The sequence below is a fragment of the Thermomyces dupontii genome (genome assembly GCF_041956625.1).
Source record: "Thermomyces dupontii strain NRRL 2155 unplaced genomic scaffold VTN31scaffold_1, whole genome shotgun sequence".
NCBI lineage: Eukaryota > Fungi > Ascomycota > Eurotiomycetes > Eurotiales > Trichocomaceae > Thermomyces > Thermomyces dupontii.
This window is the reverse complement of record NW_027192307.1, coordinates 1,911,784-1,931,911: the sequence shown is the minus strand read 5'-3', so window position 1 is coordinate 1,931,911 and position 20,128 is coordinate 1,911,784. Positions and strand designations below refer to the sequence as shown.

At 53.1% G+C, this 20,128-nt stretch overlaps 5 protein-coding genes across 5 annotated transcripts; 2 read left to right on the top strand and 3 right to left on the bottom strand.

Annotated features, from left to right (window-relative positions):
• Window positions 1–60: 60 nt before the first annotated feature.
• Window positions 61–4,363, bottom strand: VTN31DRAFT_711 (uncharacterized protein; the record flags this gene model as incomplete). Its single annotated transcript, XM_069407795.1, has 3 exons — window positions 61–812; window positions 872–3,055; window positions 3,124–4,363. 3 exons carry the CDS (start codon window positions 4,361–4,363, stop codon window positions 61–63), a joined length of 4,176 nt encoding a protein of 1,391 aa, XP_069263567.1.
• Window positions 4,364–5,820: 1,457 nt separating this feature from the next.
• Window positions 5,821–8,006, bottom strand: VTN31DRAFT_710 (uncharacterized protein; the record flags this gene model as incomplete). Its single annotated transcript, XM_069407784.1, has 6 exons — window positions 5,821–5,916; window positions 5,976–6,089; window positions 6,141–7,205; window positions 7,262–7,528; window positions 7,584–7,846; window positions 7,919–8,006. The coding sequence occupies 6 exons, from the start codon at window positions 8,004–8,006 to the stop codon at window positions 5,821–5,823; spliced, it is 1,893 nt and encodes a 630-aa protein (XP_069263566.1).
• Window positions 8,007–9,616: 1,610 nt separating this feature from the next.
• Window positions 9,617–15,055, bottom strand: VTN31DRAFT_709 (uncharacterized protein; the record flags this gene model as incomplete). Its single annotated transcript, XM_069407772.1, has 10 exons — window positions 9,617–10,459; window positions 10,511–11,124; window positions 11,180–11,320; window positions 11,377–11,897; window positions 11,958–12,268; window positions 12,323–12,554; window positions 12,608–12,847; window positions 12,904–13,837; window positions 13,889–14,844; window positions 14,901–15,055. The coding sequence occupies 10 exons, from the start codon at window positions 15,053–15,055 to the stop codon at window positions 9,617–9,619; spliced, it is 4,947 nt and encodes a 1,648-aa protein (XP_069263565.1).
• Window positions 15,056–15,425: 370 nt separating this feature from the next.
• On the top strand, window positions 15,426–16,111 carry VTN31DRAFT_708 (uncharacterized protein; the record flags this gene model as incomplete). The annotated part of the gene is made up of 2 exons (XM_069407761.1): window positions 15,426–16,034; window positions 16,088–16,111. 2 exons carry the CDS (start codon window positions 15,426–15,428, stop codon window positions 16,109–16,111), a joined length of 633 nt encoding a protein of 210 aa, XP_069263564.1.
• A 1,635-nt stretch (window positions 16,112–17,746) lies between these two features.
• On the top strand, window positions 17,747–19,845 carry VTN31DRAFT_707 (uncharacterized protein; the record flags this gene model as incomplete). Its single annotated transcript, XM_069407750.1, has 2 exons — window positions 17,747–19,241; window positions 19,298–19,845. 2 exons carry the CDS (start codon window positions 17,747–17,749, stop codon window positions 19,843–19,845), a joined length of 2,043 nt encoding a protein of 680 aa, XP_069263563.1.
• Between the last annotated feature and the right edge of the window lie 283 nt (window positions 19,846–20,128).

The window sequence follows — 20,128 nt, the reverse complement described above, 5'->3', positions numbered from 1 at the left end:
ACGTAAGAATGGGTCGTCAAGCACGAACAGGAAGAATAAACGTGGATGTTTTGCTCAGCGTCATACAATGCGCTCGTCTTCAGGAACGCGCAGTTCCACAACGGGCAACTCTTGGTCCTCATCATCGCTGTTGTGAGGCACATCGTCGACGACCATCGACGTAAGATCCGTTCCCTCTTCGGCAATCGGTACGTCCGTATCGCTCAGGTCACCACCCCCGACCGCTTTGTTGCTCGCCGCATCATCGTCGTCGTCGAAAAGACCCTCATCATCACCGCCGTAGTACGAGCCTGACGGGCCCGCGACCCGCGAAGTAACCGGACCCCGCAGATCATCGACGCGATCAAACGACCATGTTGGCCCCGTCGAAAAATATGGTGGTTGCGACTGCACACCGATGCCGGGGTCGGCGTCGCCACCAACTTGAAGTCCATTCGGGTATTTCGGAGGTAGGCCGTCATCGGAGTCGTCATCATCCGAGGAGGAATCGTCCAGATCTGCATCAACCTCCTCGCTCTTCACTTGGAGCCCGGCTCGCAAACCACCAACTCCCGCTTGGTGACTTGCTCCGGCTCCGGCCAAAGCGCTCGACAACCCATTGCGGGAGGAGTCGGCGAGGCGCCGGCCTTCCCCCGACGGCGGGTCAGAGTCCTCGGTGGCCGAGTCCTGCAACTCGTCACGCACAGAGGAATCGCAGATTTCCTGCAAGAGTTTCCCGCCCAACGGACGATCCGATCGGCGACGGTAAAAGAGGAGGTACGCGGCCGGCGATACGACTTTCTTGGGATCAATGGCCCTGGACACATGCGAATCTGAGCCAAATTAGCATGTTTCAAACAGGCGCGTTGGGAAGAAGGCGACAGGGAAATACCATTATATTCGTTCCATTCTCCAGTGAGAAAGTTCTTCGCATAGGCAGTGTAATGACCGCCTCCAAGACCACCGTAGTGATTGTCAACGGCGAAAAGATCGTAAACGAGATTCTCCCCTTCGCTCGGGCAGGCAACGCGGCCGCTGAGATCCAGCCCCTCGATCGGAAAATCGACTAGCTCATCGATCTTGTCCCGGAATCCGCGACTGGCACTGAATCGTTTCAGATGGATGACCAGGATATCAGGTGTCTTCCACAACTCAAACTTCTTACTCGCCCGGCGATGTTCTTTGCAACGCGGGCAGTACCAGGCATCATTCTCAGACAGGATTTCCTCTCGGCCAAACTCGTCCAGACACTGGTCAAGAGTCAACCCGGACTTCTTACGCTGCCGACGTTGGGCTCGCTTCTTCTCCAACTCTGGATCCGGCATCTGCGGAACGTTGGCCCATGTCGGGGTGCCGCGCATTCCGTCCCCAGACCGACCTTCCTTTCCACCGAAAAGAGCATCATGACTTTCCTCAGACCAGTCCAGGATAATTGCCTCGCCGGGGCGAATCAACGGAAGCTCGGGCTTCCCAAGTCCTCCGCTAGGAGCGGCAGATTTCTCATCGGACCGACTCGAAACACGGCTCAACTCGTCTGGGCTGTCCGAGTCGTTGGCCGAGAGGGCCCGATTAAAGCCGACACCTTCGGCACCACCACTTACAACCGCACTGCTCTTCGCACCTGCGGCAGGGGCATCCGCGAGCTCATCCTCGCTGCTCTCGGCGCTGATGGTGGATTCAACAAGGCGCTCTTTCTCCGCTCGACGCTTCAGCTGTTTGGAGGTGTTGCGCGGCAGCCTGGATGACACCAGAGGATACTCGGTACGCTCATCCAAGGACGTGAACCCAAGTGGGATGGCCTCCGTCTTAGACTTGAAATACCTCATAGTGAACAGCTTCCGCAGGCTGGATGGGATTCTTCGCTTAGAAATGTCAGATGCATCGTCGCTGTGATCACTCGCATCCTTCATCGAGATATCAACCAGGCCGTCCTCACTCTGAACGGAGGACGTCTTGACATGCGATTCGGAAGCATCGTCTGCATTCATGAAAACTGCGTCCGAATCCGCACTATCGTCGGCGGTGCTGCCTTCGGACTGATCGGCTTCGCTCTCTCGCCAGATATCTCTGGTGGTCATCGTAGAAACCGCATTCAGCACCTTGCGAAGGATGGTATCGTAATCTTTTGCCTCCTCCTTGGTGAACACCAAATACGATGGAGCGCCGAATACCGCAAAGTTGCCCAAGCGGCTGTTACTCCGGGCAACGCGGTGAAAGAGAGGTACCAGAATCCGCTCGGCTTTTGGAGAATCCAACGACGGGATTTCTTCCCCGTCAGACCGGTCGAAACTCAGCACCGAATAAGAAAATTTCTTCGGCTTGTCCGGGTTGTAATTGGTCGGCACCATGTCGAGCTCGAACATGCCGAGGTCATCGCCCGCGCTGATGTTGCTGTCCGCGATGGTTGAAGTGTTGTCAAACATTTTGTAAAACTTGTGCTTGTAAATCTCCGCCAGCACGAGTTTCTGCGGGTCTGCCCCCGTCTTCCTGGCGACATACTCTTTCACGGCCTTGATACTGGCGTTCTTGTCAATCTCCACGGTGACCAGCACGGGCGGCTTATTCAACGGGAAATAGAAAAGATCTTTCGTCCAGATATTCTCGACCGGAAGTTGCAACGTCAGATTGTTGAATGGATCGAAAATAATGCTGACCTTGTCGCACACCGGACACACGAGAGTTGACTTGTACATGCCAGCAAAGAGATCCACGATGACGGAATCATTGCGGGCTTTGTAGATGTCCCAGCAACGGTCCGCAAACGCTTTGAGGGCAGTCGAATCATGCACCATTTCGTCCGTGGAGTCCGGTTTCTCGATGTACGGTTTTTTCTGGATTCGGTTCAGATCCTCGTGTAGCCCGTCGAGCAAGAACAACAGAAACTCCTGGGAGTCTTGCTGGCCGTAGCCAGAAAATGACGGGCCATATCGGCCAATAGTCTGCTTGAAGACTTTGGGGGAGAAAGATGGCGGGCTGTCGAAATACACAACATGCAATAAGCTGGCGTACACTCGAGCGACATCGCCATTATGTGACAGAGGATTGCTCGGGTTGAGATCCTCCTTGTACTTGTCATCTACATGGAGACAAACAAAAGCAACGTCAGTAGAACAGGAATTGGAGGTAATGAAACGGGTCACATACGCAGGAAATAGTTGGTGAGCTCTTCCACGCTCCGTAGACACTGGAGCGCCGAAGCCATGTAGCACGTATTCCCCAGATTGTTAAAGCCGGTGTTTCCCCTCGGACGGCCGTCTTTTCTTCGGCCGCGGGGAGGCTCCAGCGCTGGCGAAGTCCGCCCACTGGCAGTGGGTGTTTTTGGTTTCAGTTTGAGATTATTCTTACCAGCAGGCGGAAGAGCCAGTCGGCCGCCAGACGACTTGCCAGGCTCGGACGACCAGGGACCTCCAGGGCCACCGATCATCTCGTCCAGCACGACAACATGATCCGTTGTGAGTCCAACTAGGTCTAGTGTCATGCTACCATTATACTTGTCATTCATGGTCTGATCCTTCGCGTCTTCCAGAAGCTCGCGTTGGGATCCTTCTTGTAGCGAAAGAAAGTCATTAACGTCCAATGCAAGATTGTTACCGGCACTGGCGACCAGCGTGGCGCTGGGGGCAGGAGAGCCACTCCGGGACTGTACCGGGGTGAGGACACCTGATGTCTGAGTGCTGGTCAAGCCGCCCAGGACCTTCCAGACGCGGACCTTGGTGTTCATGTCAATCCCCGCGAGTTCCTTTGCTCGCCGCAGCCACTGCTGGTAGAGAGTGTGTCTACTTGCCAGCATCTTCACTGGGGGGCTCTTCTGATCTTTCAAAGCCGCCTGGTTGGCCGTCGGAGGCGAGCCGACAAGTCTCAAGATTGTAAAAATCGGGGGGTTGATTTCGTATTGAATGTTCTCCTCTCCGCCCGCTGTATTGGTGTTGTGGGCGTATCGGACGATGGCAGGTGACTGGCTCGCCAGACCATACCACTTCATCATCAGGTCCCATGCCTCGGCGGGAACGATTTCAAAGTCCTCTCCCATGGTGAGCCCAGGGCGCAGAGGCACGAACGGCTCGCCGGCTTCGTCCTTGAACGTCCCGGACGAAGAATCGGTAACCAAGACGAGATCCGAGTTATCCACTGGGCCGATCTCCCCTTCCGCGGCCTTTTTGTCTATAACGCCCCCACGGGGAGGTTGCGAGCTTCGGACCAGTACGCGATTCAGCCAGTTGGCCGACACCACGTACCCCTTCTGCTTGTCGACCAGTGGCTTTTGCATCAAAGCCATCACGGTCGCCACCTGCTCGTCGATGGAAGGGATCTGGTTGGTGGACGAATCCGCGTCATGGGTCTTGCTACTCTCCTTGCTTGCCGGTGCGGTCGCGTATGTGGACATGCTGGACGGTGTGGGATAAACGCTGTCGGAAGTTCTAGCATCGTTGTTCACCATCTCTGCGTCCCCTTCTCCGGAAGTCATGTCAACGGACGTTGCACGGCGCTGGGCCGGGCGCGTCTCGGCCTCTGCCGACGACATCTGCTGCTCAGGTGCGCCGGTGTCCATGTTGACATCCCCAGAGGGATGCTCACTGTCCCTCGTGATCTCTGACATACGACGTTTGGTGCCGGGTGACGATGATCGAGTGACAGGTCCGTCGGGATGGTCCGGAGCCGACATTGCCTTGGAATGCTGGTTGTTCAGCTGGAGCCCAACGCAAGCCGCATATGAAGGATCTGCGGTGGCGGCGGGCTTTGGCGTAGAACGGCCACTGCTGGTGCTGCTGCGACTCCCAGCCCTGGAGAAGATGGCAGCGCCGAGGACTTCGTCCTGGAGGTGAGCCGGAATATAACGCGGTGAAGCAACGCTCGACTGTGTGGCTGAAGGCGAGGGCGACGTTGCTGGAGCCGTTTTGGATGTTGACGAAATGGCGATGGACGTTCCCCCCGTCGTCGTTGAAACAGGTGTCACTTGTTGAGGCGGTGGCGAAGGAGAAGCAGGCGACGGCGGTGCGGAGCCGTCTTTGCGGATCTGGATGGTGGTTCCGCGGCTGCGATCAGAGTTCTTTCGATCCGGATCGATGGCTTGTCTATCTGTACGCCCCGGGCACGAGGCGACACCATTCGTCGTTACAGGCGAAACAAGCCTCCGTCGCTTTGTGGAAGACGTGGTGAAGGTGAGCTGCACACGGTCCGTGGCAGCTCGAGACAACACGCGGAAACGAGCAATGATGGGTTGAAAATGTCTCCCTGTTTTGATTCTGGATTTCACTGGGGGCGGGAATGCGAGGGAGAAGATCAATACTGCAGTGAATTATTCGAAAGGCGGTCAAAAAAAGGAATTTCAGAGGGAGAAGAAAAAATCGAATCGCGACGAATTCGCGATGAGGCGAAGATTAAGTCCAAGTGGAGTTTGCTCCAGCTTTTAGTCTATCTAACTATTAGTAACCCCATCAAGTCCAGACACGGTGGATGCGGGAGAGAATTGGCACCAAATGGCGCTGTGCGATGCCGCCGGTCAAGAGAGCTGCAGAGAATCTATGCGAGAAATCGAAAGTCTACGTCTCTAGGGCGTGGCGTTGTGAAACGAGCGCGAGATTCCTGGTCGGGGATGAACCGCGAGATCGAAAAAAAAAAAAGGGCGACAAGGGCTCACCGGGCTTTTTGATTGAAACCGCATAGGATACAGTAGAGGGTGCATACTACTCAATGTTGTTGTCGTACTTCAGATGAATGCTCCCAGTCATCACATCCATTATTATGCCGGAAACGAACTCGACTCCATAACGCCATGGAAAGCCCCCTTGTTTACGTACAGGATCACAGAAAATGTAGGTAACCAGGCCATATGAACAAGTTCTACATGGCAACGATCTTGTCCACTTCCTCCTTGGCCTCTGTCCATGTCTCAAGGTTTTTCCGAGCCCAGTCTAGATGACAGCGTGCGTAGGCAATCTGAACAGTCATGCGTCGTCAGTGGTAACCAGGATAAGCAGAAACGACAGAGCACCTACCATGTACCGTCGGAGATCGTCCTCCTTGTCTTTCTGGAACCGCTTCAGGTCCTGCAGGACACCAGCAGTGGCATCCTTGACATCCTTCTCGGACACCTTCAGTGCTTGCTCCAACTGTGCTGACTTAGCATGACCATCTCATCGACTAGATCCACAGGTCCGTACCTGTATGAGGCTTTCCTTGGTTTTCCCAATCTGATCCCGACGAGTTCGCTCTGGGTCAACGTCGGCAAATCCGTGAATTGCATGGCTAATGCGACCAAGAATCTTGTTCGTCACAAAATTGCCACTGGCACTCTTGCGGTGGACTGGGGCTGGCGGCGTCTCGCGTTGGGGTGTCGCCTGGGTAGCTGACGGATGCGAGGTCTCGCCATGAGTTGGAGGAAAGTCGGAGTCGGCAGACCCAGTGTCTTCAGACCCACGCGGAGCATCGTGGTCCGCATGGCCACCGGTACTGGTAGCTGAGGACGCAGAAGCCGAACGGGCAGGCCGCGTGGTGGACGGTACAGCATTGTTGAGATACTGCTCAATCCGCTTGGCCTCTTGCTCGCTTCGCTCCAGTGACTCTAGTAATGATTTCTTCTTCGCCAGCTCCTCCCGAGTCATTTCCTCCTGTACACGTTTGAGGACCCGGTATCTTAGTACGCTACGGACGACGCTGGCAAACTGGGCACTCTCCCTCATGGGTTCTGCGAAACTGGCTCCCAGCGCAGACGAAAGCTCTTCCGTCTCAATGTAGGATGTGTCCGCTGCCTGGCCGATCCGCTCCATAGCGGCAGCGACCGTTGGCGATTGTTCGGACAGGGAGAATCCGTTGTACCGAGCACCCAACTCCATGAGGTCGGCAGAAAGTGACGACAAGTGGGATAGTGTGCGGCGGTTGACCTTTTCGATACTTCCTTGCAGCAAGAGCTCCAGCTCGCGGGTTGCGGCCTCGAAGCTGATAAAATACGGGTCCAGATCCTGCTCGCTGAGGTTTTGAGTTGACGGCGGGAAACGGCTGAGTAACTGCCCTCCTGGAGGAGAATGAGCGCCTGCTGACCAAGCTTGGGTATTGTCGAGTGACGAGGCGGGGATACCTGTGGATGTAGCACTGGCTTTGAGCTTCGCTGATGACGAGGGTACTGGAAGCCAGGCATGCGCCGGGGTTGGGTTCGCGGGATCCAATGGTGGTGCCTTGAGATTATTCTTGGGTACTGAAGATGCTGGAGGCGAATTCAGAACTTCGCTCTGCACTTGACACTTAGCACGAAAGCGGTCACACGCCCTTGCCCGGGGTTACCTACCCAGCTAACGTTTGGGTCTAGAAACCTCCACCACACGCCGTCTTCGCGCACCTCCTTCATTCTACGGCATCGGTTCAAGAAAACGGCCAGCATCCGCTTCCGCAGCTCAATGATGGCCGTGTCCTCCTTCGCCTTCGTCGGCTTGGCAGCATAGTCTGCCATGGTGTGTTTCTCTGGAATAGGCGGGATTACCAACGTCGGGTGCAAGTTCACCAAGGCTTGTCGTAGAGAAGCGAACTCCGAATACCGTCGGCGAACTTCGATATCCTTTTCCAATCCGTGAGGATGCAGCCGGGTCAATATAAACCAGATGCAAACTTACTCCCGTTCGAATAGTGTACACGATATAGCTGCCGCCACCTTCATGATTCTTTCCCGCGTGGGTAATCAGAATGGGAAGGTCCGGGTTTTCGTAGAGAATCTGCTCGATGCGACTATCGTAGACGCCCTTCTTGCGAACTGGCGACGAACCGCGTCGATTACCAAATCCATCCTCATCATCCGTGTCTACAGGCTGTGACACATAATCCGGCGGCTGACTGGAAGCCGGCGACGATGGCACTGAAGTATCACGATCATACGGGGCTGGAATAGGTGGATTTGGGTCAGCATCCGAAAGTCCACGAGCTATGGTTCCGCCCTTGCACTTTCACATACGGGGAGAAATTGTGGGGTGTAGCGAGTTGTCCAGATGGTCTGGGTGATCGAATGCGCCGTACGGGTTGTTATCTTCGTCGTTCCACATGGTGACCGCTTTCTGGTTGGATGTTGGGAGTAACCAGGCAGCAGTTCAAGTGGACGGTGTTCGGAAAGTCGCTCAAGTCCGCGGGTTAACTCATTCAAGAATGGCAAAAATGATTGACGGCACCGCGGTATTAATCTTGTAGCAGATCGATCAAGCAAGAACCCAGCAAGGACAATCCAACAACAACCGACGGCCGGCGGTCTCAATACTATCCTGGGTCCGATATGAAGACTGCGGGGGGAGACGTCACTGGGATGCCTGAGGCAGAACACAGTGATTGGAGTCTTGGACGATTCTGATCTGACTAATCTCAATAACTAGGTGGTCACAAAGTCTGGATAAATGCAGTACCTGACCCGGCCCTACCTATACCACATATAGCAATCACTGGCTGATAAATGCAGTACCGGGCTCCAAGGACGTGGTAGGCTAGATACTCGTAGGTTATTTATCTGTCGTTCTCCGTATCCTACTCACGCTCTCCTCCTCAACTACGAGATGCCGAATACAAGTACATACCTTACTGTGAGCTACCTCCACCATGCTGCAGATCAAATTTCAATGATACCTATCGGTTTATTTAGCACGTAGTACGGCTGTTTCAGTAAGACTGCAAATAAAAGTCATTGGCATTAGAAGCATCTGTAGTCACAGGCAAATCTAAGTCGAAGCAGCTCCATCATCGTCAACATTGAATAATACACCCTCACTTTGCACTTTGGCCATCCATATCAGTCAAGAGTTCAGCCCAGCCGAACCCACAGTTATGTGCTAAGATACGAGTCAGCAAAAGTTCACACTCATCAGGCTTGCAGAAGAGTCAATTCTCGCTCACCTTTCCCAAAGATTTTCATGTTCATTGACATTGACATGCACGGGAGAACGTCATAGACCTTTGCTGCTCTTTTTTTTTTTCGTCAACATAATCTCTGTACTGTGATCCTCCATTCAGAATAAGACTGTCTAGACCGAATGCGCAAAGAGAATGTCGGCCCAGGTAGATTACACAAACGGCCATGTATCATTCGACTGCTTCCGCTTGGGAATCGGAATCGGCTTGGAGGGAGGGGGCAAGGGAGGGACACTTCCATCATCAGGAGGAGAGGGTGGATAGACAACACTGTCTCGGCCAGGCCAATAGGGTATGTCTTCATCATCATAATCCCTGTCCCCATCGGAAGGGTAGAAGATGTGGATGAGAATGTATGTCATGGCGGCCACAAGGATCAAGCTCAAGGCGATAATGAGCAAGATCAGATTGATGTCTATCATTCTAAAAGCTTGGCCGCTCGGATGTTAGACTGCATGGTCATGGCCTCCCTGTTGGTTTCACGAGACAAGACGAACCTAAGAATGAGAGCTTAAGGAGGCTGCTAAATGAAATGGCAATGAACGTCAGATTATGCTTTCGTGTTCGCCTGGGACGAGAAGAGATGAACATTGCTAGGAACCACAATCTAAGAGGTTTTAGAAGTTGAGGGAAAAGCGAGTGTGCGAGCGAGGGACAACAGTGAATGGCATCACATTCACGCCTGTCGTTCACTGCACTGCTTTTGATCAATCCGACAATCGTGGCGCCCAGAAGCGTCGTGCCTTTCTTGCTCCCAGCCCTATTGTGAAATGTCCATCACTTCGATCCTTGCTAGCCAGTGAGGATGCAACGAAATCTCCCTGCCTTTCTCCAGCAACGCTCTCAGCTTCTCTTTGATGCCCACAATATCCATTCTAGTTTCTGATGCCGAAATATGGAGCGACTCGCCTTTGGCAACCAGCAATGACGCTGCATTGAGAAGCTGGGTACCAACTGTGTAGACCTCCTGCTTCGATGTCCATCCCAAAACATCATCTTCGTCGTTTCGAGAAGCGGCGCTGACCAAATGTTCCAGACCTTCCGAAACCCAGTCCGAGAGCTGCCGAACAAGCTCGGGATCGAACGCAGATACGCTTTTGTTCTTGAGAGCATTGGTCCAAAGATCCGCCTCCCGGACGTCATCAATGAACAGGTTTTGCCTCTCTTCCTCGAAGAGGACAGTACTCTCCTTGCGGTACTCGGACAGCCGCTCCGCAAATGGAGCCAGCGGCCTTACTTGTCCAGGGACCGTCGAGAATGCTTCGTTGCCCACGATCCGTCGCACGCCTTCACGGAACAAGAATACGGCGGCGTCATCATCATGATAGTTCTGAACAATGAACTCCAGAAGGTTTTCTCTGGCCGGAACGCATCCCAAGGAGACAGTCTTTCCCGGATAAATCGATGAATAGGATAGAATCCTCGAGGCGACTTCCGCGGACAAGTCACGAAGTTCCTCGTCGTCATCATTAAGCATGTCGTAAAGGATCAAGTATGCGTGCAAAAACAGCGAATCCGTCGCAGCAGGGAATTTGTCAGCTCGGCGGAGAGCTTTGGAGAATGATCTGAAAGACATGACAGCGGCATATCTAGATGAAAAAACCTGGGATTCGGTTAGCACTGCGGATGCACGTTAGTGAAATTTCCAACTCACTGTCTCCTCGCTCAAGGCTGACCGCAGACTAACGGTCCATCTCAAGAAGTCTCGGGAGAGATCGGTGTTGGAGTCCGCGACGGCCGGCTCAATGTACTTTAGACACAGAAGGCAGCCCTGGAGTCGGAGCGTGTTCTCAGTCATTTCCCGGCTCCATACATTGTCCTGCGACTGCTGATAGAGATGATTCGCTATCAGCGCCCATTTTTCGAGAAGCGCTACTGTGTGACCGCACTCCAAAGCATCTTCCAAGGCCCGAGAGAGGTTCAGAACTGCTCTGGCTTTGATACTCTCCTCCCGCCCTCGCAAAATAATCTGAGCGTACATTTCCAGGAAACGTTCTTGTTGTTCGTATCCCGGAAACAGCCAGTCAATGCGTCGCAAAACCCAACAAGCAGCATCACGATCGGCATCCGATACGTTGAGAAAGTGATCGGTTATCGCCTCCGGAAAGTCCTTCAAGATACTGTTCAATATAACACACCAAACGAGTGAACGACGTAGTAGAGATTCGCCCCTTGCCGTATAACTTCTAGACTGGTGCAGAAGTTGCGCAAGCTTCGATTCAAGTCCATACTCTGCAAAAATATTGCTTGCAAAATCGCTTGTCTCAGCTGTTGCCACGATTAGCCAAACACCCTCGCGCTGACAGTGCAACGGGACTCCTACCGGTCTTCCCGATTTGCATGCTACTCTCAAGGGCGTCGATCAGAATATCGATCAAGACTGTCAGGACGAACGGAGAGCGAGCAGTCGCAAAATATTTTGCAAATGCTGTCGCAACTAGAGACAGAATACGCTGATGATTGTCTTCTACCGCGTCAGCAAGGTAGATTATTCTGCGTCGACGTCAATATCATACGTACCGCTGGATTGACCAGAGTACCACATCCGTCGGAGAGAGTACTGAAGACACAGCAGGTGTCCCTGAAGCTGGTTCTGAGAAAACGACTGAGCTTCTTTCTGCAGAAGATTGGCAGCCCCCGCGATGATTTCGGTGGGACGGAGTAGAGACGCAAAGACTCGGCCCGCTTGGTCACGCACTGCCCAGATATCGCTCTTCACTTGCCGAAGCACCAATTTCTGAAGCCGCTTGTCGTCATCATCGACCGTCGACGGGGTTTTCTCGGCGATGATTGCTAGGGCCGGGAAGACTTTCTGAGTTTCAGATGCTGCATCGCCCTGCATTGAGTCTCTATCTTGGGTTGCGGATGCCAGTAGACGCGAAGTCAGCTCTACGAGGCCAGGATATTTCCCAAAGGAGATCCTCATGCCAGACTCGCAGCCTGAGGGACCCCCAAATCCAAAGGTTGTGCCATGGAGTAATCGACACATCCTTGTCATCAGAACACGGAAAAGCATCAACGCGCAATTCCGAATAGCCCATCTGATAAGTTGTCAGTATTCATTGTGCTTAGATGGCGTGGTAAATACGGTAGATGCTTACATGGGAGAGCTGAAAGAATCGGCGGATATGTTCAGGCACGGCATAATGAATGATTCGGTGTAAGATACCAGCTTGGAGTTGGAAAGGATATCCTTTAGACAGTTCATCGCATGAACTTGTGGTAAAGATAGCTCTGTGTAGGATTCCTTCTGCACTGCAGGCAACTTGGCGATTTCCTGCAACTCAGCGAGGATTCGATGAAACAAGGCGCCGCCAGGCTTGGACAGCGCTATACCCGTGACTAGAGCTGGCAACCCAGCAGATCGTCGTGTAAGCTTGTCCGCTTTATCGTGAATGATCTTGAGCGATTCCTGCTGACGGTTAGATTCGACGAATTGGCACAAAGCAGCCAAGGAGATACCTACCTGATACCAAACTTCTGGCAGGCTGGAAATCTCAGGATCCGTATGCTCTCCACAGCGCTGACAACACGTTGCGAACGTCTGCGAGACTGCCGTGAATGCCCCTCGATGACGCAGTTCTGACAGTTGGATGAAACTGAGGACGCCAATCGCTTCGTAGTCTGATCGATTGAGACCTGATGCACTATTCGCAGGACCGTAGGTTGCATTTGCGACAATGGCATGAAGTAGAAGACTGCCCATTAGCCGTCAACATGGGCTAATGATGACCACGGTAAAGAGACTTACCTCGATTCTCGGAGAGCCCGCCACGAGTAAGACAAGATATCCTTTGGACCAACCATCAAATCATCTGTGGCTTCATCTGTATGGCCCTCGGGAGAGTCAATGCAGAGGACTGGCTTCACCTCTTGCCAAATCTTATTGCAGATCACGACGATTCGATCGTGAACCCTGCGCCATGACATTATCGACTCCTCTGGGTCACTGGCCAACAGAGTATGGAATTCAGGAGTCGCGACAATGTACCTATTGAGAGACAATTAGTATGTCTTCTTTTGTATGGATATTCGAAATCATTGTACCTCAGGGCAGAGACATAACCATGCAAAGGAGCATCTTTAATCGAGGAACTAAAGATCCCACCAGCTTGACCTAGCTTTCTATCAAGTTTACCCAACAGCGTGTCGACAACAGCGGCCTTTGTTCCATACCAAAACTGAGAAGAACTCCGGCCAACACTGGCCGATGCGAAGATTGCATGATAAAGCCTTGCTACAGTATCTGCATGATCAGCTCTGCTAGTGTGGCTCGCCAAAGATTCAGCTCTTGATGCTGCTTTGACCAGTTTCTCAACTGTGTCAAACTGCTCCTGCGTGTCGTTGAGCAGCCGAGACTCAGAGTCACGAGGGAAAAGGCTAAGCAATGATAGAGCTGCTCCGCGGACATCTTCAAAAGGATCCAGCAAAAGGTCGACGAGCAGGCGGAACAGACGCGGCCGTAATATGTCTAGTTGAAACCGCCATGGACTCCCTTCACGTTCAATCTTGGTGTTAGCTGTTCCCTTGACACGGGGATCGATCCCCGTGTTCAGTACGATAGACAATGATTGCAGAGCTGCAATATGGCGCTGATATGAAATCCCTGCTCTCAGTTCGGATTCCAGGAAATCCACATAATTTTGAAGAAAAGTTTTTTCATGCTCCAAATCTGATTTGACAGTGCTCCTCAACGAATTTGCGGAGCCCCGGAGCCGTACCATGAGCTTGCGGATGAGGCTCATGATTTTCTGCCTCATTTGCGCGTCGGCATCGGCTTGCATTGACGGCAAACCTCTCAGGATAGTGTCCATTGCAGCCACAGAAAGAGGCTTGGTAACATAATTAGCAGCAATGATTAAGGAGAGCGTCGATATCCTGATGATCGGTTCCGTATGCAAGAGAAACTGGCCTAGCACTTTGCTATCCAGAATGAGAGGGTCTTTGCCTTTCAGGGCAGGTACGGGTTTTCCATATGCATCTGAACATTTGGTCAGCGCAGCGTCAGAATCCGGAGAAAGTGGGTATTTACAGTCTTCATGGACGAATCCTGTGCTTTTCCCGATGTGCAATGCGGAAAAGAGGAGGATAAGCTCATCAATAGAACCGGCGAGTTTCATATCGCCAGATAAAACGGCATTGATGGGCAGATGGGAGACAAATGCATTGAATCCGTCAATATCAGCTGAGAGCAGCGGTGCCAGAATAGCATTGGAAACGGCTTCCAAAGAGTCCATCGACTGCAACAGAATATGACGGACCGGATGCACCCAGCTGAATGGGACAGAAGTTCCGTCCGTTGTCCTCGATTCTGCTGCAGCTTTCTTATACAGAAGTGCCAACAAAGATGCAGCAGACGGTGCATATCCAGGGTTTGTGGCATGGGTCAGTAAGGACAAAGTAAAAATAATTGTAGACTCAAGCTTCCGCTGTTCATCGCACTCATCATATCTGCGGGGAGTTGTGCTAGTGTAATGAGCCGTCTCGATGGAAAGTGCGTCGCAATGAGGTCTCAACGTAGGTATCCAGCGCGCGTGATGTGCCGCAAACCAGTCATAGAGCAACGGCGCTAGCTGGGAGGGTAGCAGCACGTTATCTCTCACAAGCTGCTCCAGTGCTAGCAAACTGGCCCTGATGCGCGACCGAGGATCTGACAGCACGATACTCGGTAACATCAAGTCCACAGCACCACGCCGTGACAAAGCAGCATCTTCAGTGCCATTCTGCTGTTTCAGGACTCTCACAAGACATGTGAGAACCTGCTTGATCGGCTTTGGCGATGCATCTTCATATCGAAGCAGGCACACTTCAAATACGGCCAACCATATCTCATGGGAGAGACTAAGTGCTCTAGTTTTTGCATTTCGGGACATCAAAGCAGCATCCAAGAAAACAGTGACGGCATTGCATGCTGCCCTTGTTTGTAGCCTGGTCGTAGATCTGGCTGAAAAGGTCCTGAATAATGACTGCCATATGCGAAGGACTTGACTATCGGAACATCAGAAGGGCGTTCCTACATGTTCTTAGGAAAACAGAGTGCTTACTGATCTTCTTCACTCTCCTGAATGAATTTAGTCAGGGGTCCTCTGCTGATTCGCACGAGAACCTCTTCGGACAAGAGTTCTACATCGCTCGAGGTTAATTGGTCCAAGTCGGCAAACCCGCCATAGTCCGCGGAGTCTGCAGAAAGTCCGTTCATGGCGGGATGAGAGCAGGACCACGCGCGCAAATCAAGCCCAAATCCTCACTTTTGTTTCAAGACCAGCACAATGCGCGCCTTATCAGTTTTTGCACCCCTGCCGGTTGGACGAGTCGACGTTCGATGAATTTTAGATACGGTTACCAGAAGAGGTTAGCTCCGGAGGAATACTTTCTCCGATTACCGAGTGCATCACCAAGTTTTTTTTTCTTGTTCCGGGCTTTAAGACAAGACACTTGGAGAGCTATTAGGAGCACGGCCAGGATCGCGAGAAGCCATTACTTTTGGTCTTTTCTGTGATTTTCGAGTTCTTACTTTCTTCTACTTTTTTTTCCTATCCTGGGTGTGTATTTCAGATTCAATCTCCACCATGGCCATTTGGGATGCGATCAGTGGCCGGAAGTCAGATTCGACCACTACACGACAAACATTTGATGACTCGACGACTACGACGACGCAAGAAGTTCCTTCGTTTCTCGGGACCGCGGCATTACCAGACCCGTCGGAACTGCATCCCCTGGCCGGCGTGAATAAGGAAACTCTTGACTACCTTACTCTCGATGACTCGGGTCTTGATCAACTGCCCGGATCGCACTCTGCGCTCCCGTCTCGAGGCTGGTCTGATGATCTCTGCTACGGAACAGGGACCACCTACCTCACCGCGTTGACGATTGGAGGTGCATGGGGTTTGGTGGAAGGTCTTAAGAAGACCCCTGTCACCGCACCGCCGAAGCTTCGTCTTAATAGTGTTTTGAACTCGATCACCCGAAGAGGCCCGTTCCTGGGAAATTCGGCGGGCGTGGTGGCTATGATGTACAACGGCATCAATTCGATGATTGGGTACTCGCGCGGAAAGCACGATGCTGCGAACAGTATCATTGCTGGAGTTGTCAGCGGAATGCTTTTCAAGAGTACTAGAGGCGTGAAGCCTATGATGATCTCTGGTGGCATCGTCGGCACCATCGCCGGAACCTGGGCTGTAAGTTTTGCGTCTCGCAATGCGATGGGCATCCATACTGATGATATGGTTAGCTGGTGAAAAAGATTGTGTTCTAAGGCAGTTCGATTTTTTTTTTTTTTACCGCCCCTTCCATATCCGCGCTTTGCCCAGAAAGCGGTTCGTGAAGATCTCTTCGATCGACGGCGCCTCCTGCGGCTGCCTGAATCTCTTCGTTCATCCACTTGTATTAGAAGTTACACTTTCCGAGTTTCCGATGATTCTCAACGGATCTCTTCACTCCGGCGCTGACGGCATTGCCGCAATAATTTCGCATTTCCATCATGGTTTGGGGACCGGGCATGTTCATGGGTGTCTGTCTTGTTTTGTACTGTACATATAGATCAATGCCTGACTCTGTTCTGCTCTGAGTGGCTAATGATGAGGTGAATACAATTTTCATCAATGATGGATTGACCAGACGTGGACCGCGGCTTGCGAATCGGGGCGTTTCCGCGCGCACACGGCTCTGAGAATAGGCCTAATGCATGTGAGATTCGCTCCCTCGGTTATTCTAAGGTCCTCAGCCAAACGAGGTTCTTCCTCGCCCGTTGTACGCGTCATGAGGCTTAGACTCTGACAGCGCCATGCACGAAGGACGTACTAGATTTGAGATGGTGCCTTTGAATTTTCATTGATTCCCAATTCCACTGCTGAAAATGAGCCGAATTGCTCCTTCAGTACTTCAACGCCTCTGTAGAAAGGACGCTTCTATTTGACAGTCTTTTCACAGCGAGTACATACCCTCGTAAATAGACACAACCAGTAGACTCTAAACGGTCGTCGTGTGATGTGACTCGCCCTATGCCATCCTCAACTGATAAACGCAAATTGCTTCGCCCCGGTGCAATCGTCGACTCGTTACCAACGTGCCATGAAAGCGATCGTCGTAGTGCGTCGGTGATTGAATCATCATGCTGCATGCATTATGCATCCGAGTTGGGGCGTGAGAGCTGCGGTCATTTGATTCAAAGAGTATAGGCCTATTCCGTACTCCGTACGGAGTACATAGAGAATCCTTGACAGCTCCTTCAGTGCTGATCTAAGGTCATCTCAAAAACCACCGAAAGGTCCATGCGAGATTCGAACTCCTGTCCATCTCCCGTCCATCCCGTCTCTTCCGCTGGGATGACCTCATGGGCGCTTTTAGCCTCGGGGCCATGCAGCAGCGTGGATCCATCTTGTGATGTGATTGGCCTGTCGCATTCTGGCTCCATCCGGCCGGAATTTGCCCCACGTGATCTGCCCCACGCTGGTCACTTTAAGCACTCAGAACCTTGCCCGATTGGGATAGCGGCTTATTCTCCGAAGGGCCGGACAGAAGCCTCAGGCACCCAAGACTGTGGCTTCGTAACTCATATTTTCTTTTGCCAGACATTCCCCGATCCAAACGCCACCCCTCGATACGCGCCGGCGACGGGCGCCATGCCGTTGTGTCTGAACCAGAGTGGCACGCATATCGCGATCCTCTGACGCCTTGCGTCGAAACGCTCCTTTCCTGCCCCCTGCCGTGTCCTCCTGGTCAAAGAAAAGACCGTCGCCAAGACCAGTCAAATCTTCGTCTTTCTGATCCGAAAGAGACAAATTTGAACCGCCTCGGCCCCTCGGGGTTGGTTCCGTTGCCCACAGGAACAGAAATCCGGCACCCCATCCCGTTGCGATCGCGGTTCCTCCGACCATTTCAGGAGTGATCGATGGTGTCCCCCGGGTCTCCGCCACCGGCCTCGGGGTCTGAAGAGCCTGTTCAACCAGCCCGTCCGAGTCTGATTACACACGCACCGGAAACGCTCGCGAGCGACGATGACTACACGCAGTCGCCAGTCTTGGTCGAACCAGACACAGAGCCTTCTCCAATATGCAACCCCGCGCAGGTGGCGGCTCCTATGACGGGGGCCATCGGTCGTCAGAATAATGCCAGGCACACACCGTTCGCCGGCCTTCAAATCCGGACGGACCTGCCAATGGGTCGTCCGGTCACGCCCCATGAGTCCGATCCACCGCCCCTGCACCATAGCTTGTCAGCGGCGAGCCTGCCGCATCGGACCCCCAGCCGACGTGGCGGCCGTTTGAGTTCCACGTCGAACACGGACTCGCTGTCGCCGTCGTCGGCAATGTCGTCAGTGATCTCTTCTCCACAGCTTGCGGCCATGGCGGATATCACTCCACTGCCTTCCCCGGTGGGCGGCCTCGGTTCCCCGTGGCGGTCCGGCGGACGGCGACTATCGCACTCGTTGTCGCGGACATCCTCCACGCTGTCAGGAAGCGGGTCATCGTGGAACCTGCGATCGAGTGATTCTTCTGGCATCCTGCGCTCCAGCTCGTCCCGCTCTCGAACTCGGCAATACAGTCGTCGCGTTCTGAATGATGCTGATGTCCGGAAAGATGCAACCGACGGCCATGAGGTTCGTCGCGGCCGAGGCGACAGTCGCTCGAGCGAATGTACGCCCAAGACGGGCGTCCCTTATCCAGAACCTATTGACACGTCCAAAGCGAGGCAGCCGGAGGGAGGACCATCGCCAAGTGACGAGGTTTCGGATGACATTTGTCTGCATCGTGAACAGTATCTTGCCGTCCAGCGGGGACTTGCGCAGGTACCGGCTCGACCGCCGACTCCACCACGCTCCACCCCTAGCCAGGACGATGACAGTGAACCACAGCCGATTATCAAGACCATCGCAACTCCAGATGGCCAAGATGAGTTCTACTTTGTGAAATCCATCCGCTCCAAGCAACCTCGCACATACCGAAAGCTGCGACAACTGGGTCATGGAACATTCAGTCGAGTTAGTCTGGCTGTGCGGGTCTCAGACGAAACCGACGGAAACAGTGGACAACATGCGCGAACAAAAAGCTTTTCCTCGCAAAAACTCGTTGCGGTCAAGATCATTGACTACGGACCCGCGGGCGGTGCCTACGAGAATCGCATTGAAGTGTCGCTGAAGCGAGAAGTCGATATCCTCCAGTCCGTCAATCACCCCTCATTGGTTCAATTGAAGGCGTTTGGCAGTGATGAGAAGCGCGCTCTGCTGGTCCTCGACTACTGCCCCGGCGGTGATCTGTTTGACTTTGCCACGAGCGGGGGTAAGCTCCTCACGCCGCCGTTGATCCGAAGAATCTTCGCGGAACTCGTTGCTGCTGTTAGTTATTTGCATGCCAACTACATTGTTCACCGTGACATAAAGCTGGAGAGTATGTTTCGATAACAGTTTACTCCGGCGCGCTGTGTTCCGCTGACCCGTTCACAGACGTTCTGGTGAACCCGACTGCTCCAGTCATCGAGCAAGTGAGTGACTGGCGGACCTACGACCGGGCAGTTGTCACCCTTAGTGACCTTGGTCTCTCGCGGCGGATTCCCGAGCCGCCCGAGAGTCCTCTTCTCCACACGCGCTGTGGGAGCGAGGACTATGCCGCACCTGAGATCCTCATGGGCCAGCCCTACGATGGTCGCTCCACGGATGCCTGGGCGTTGGGCGTTTTGCTGTACGCCATGATGGAAAGCCGACTCCCATTCGACGCACTGCCGGGCACGCGTGGTGATCCCGAGAAACTTCGGGCCCGTACACCGCATCGCATCGCCCGGTGTGAATGGTCTTGGTACCGTTACGCCAATGAGGACGGTGAATGGGACCCGGTCAAAGGCGGCGAACTGGCCGGTGCGCGCGATTGCGTCGAAGCACTTCTCAAGCGCAACACGCGACGCGCTAGTCTGGACGACATCAGCAGGATGGAGTACGTGGCAGATGCTATCTGCATTCTCGACGGGATGAAGAGGGGGGACAAAGAAGTGCCCTGATCTGATTGCTCTTCCTCATTCTTTTTTGCCCTCGCGTCTGTCTTGTTTCGGATAGCCTATGACTCCTTGGTCACGCCTTACATTGATGTTACGATCTGCTGTATCATATTGGTACGATATCTTATGTCGTTATGCTGTTATGATTTGCAACTTAGACATTAGACGTATACATGGTCATAGAGCAATGATACCTCTGTACAGTACTGTGTATTGTGTGTGTTCGGAGTATGTTGGTCTGAGAGATGTGAGTGGTGTTTTCGAAGTCGGCATTATAACCGACCAC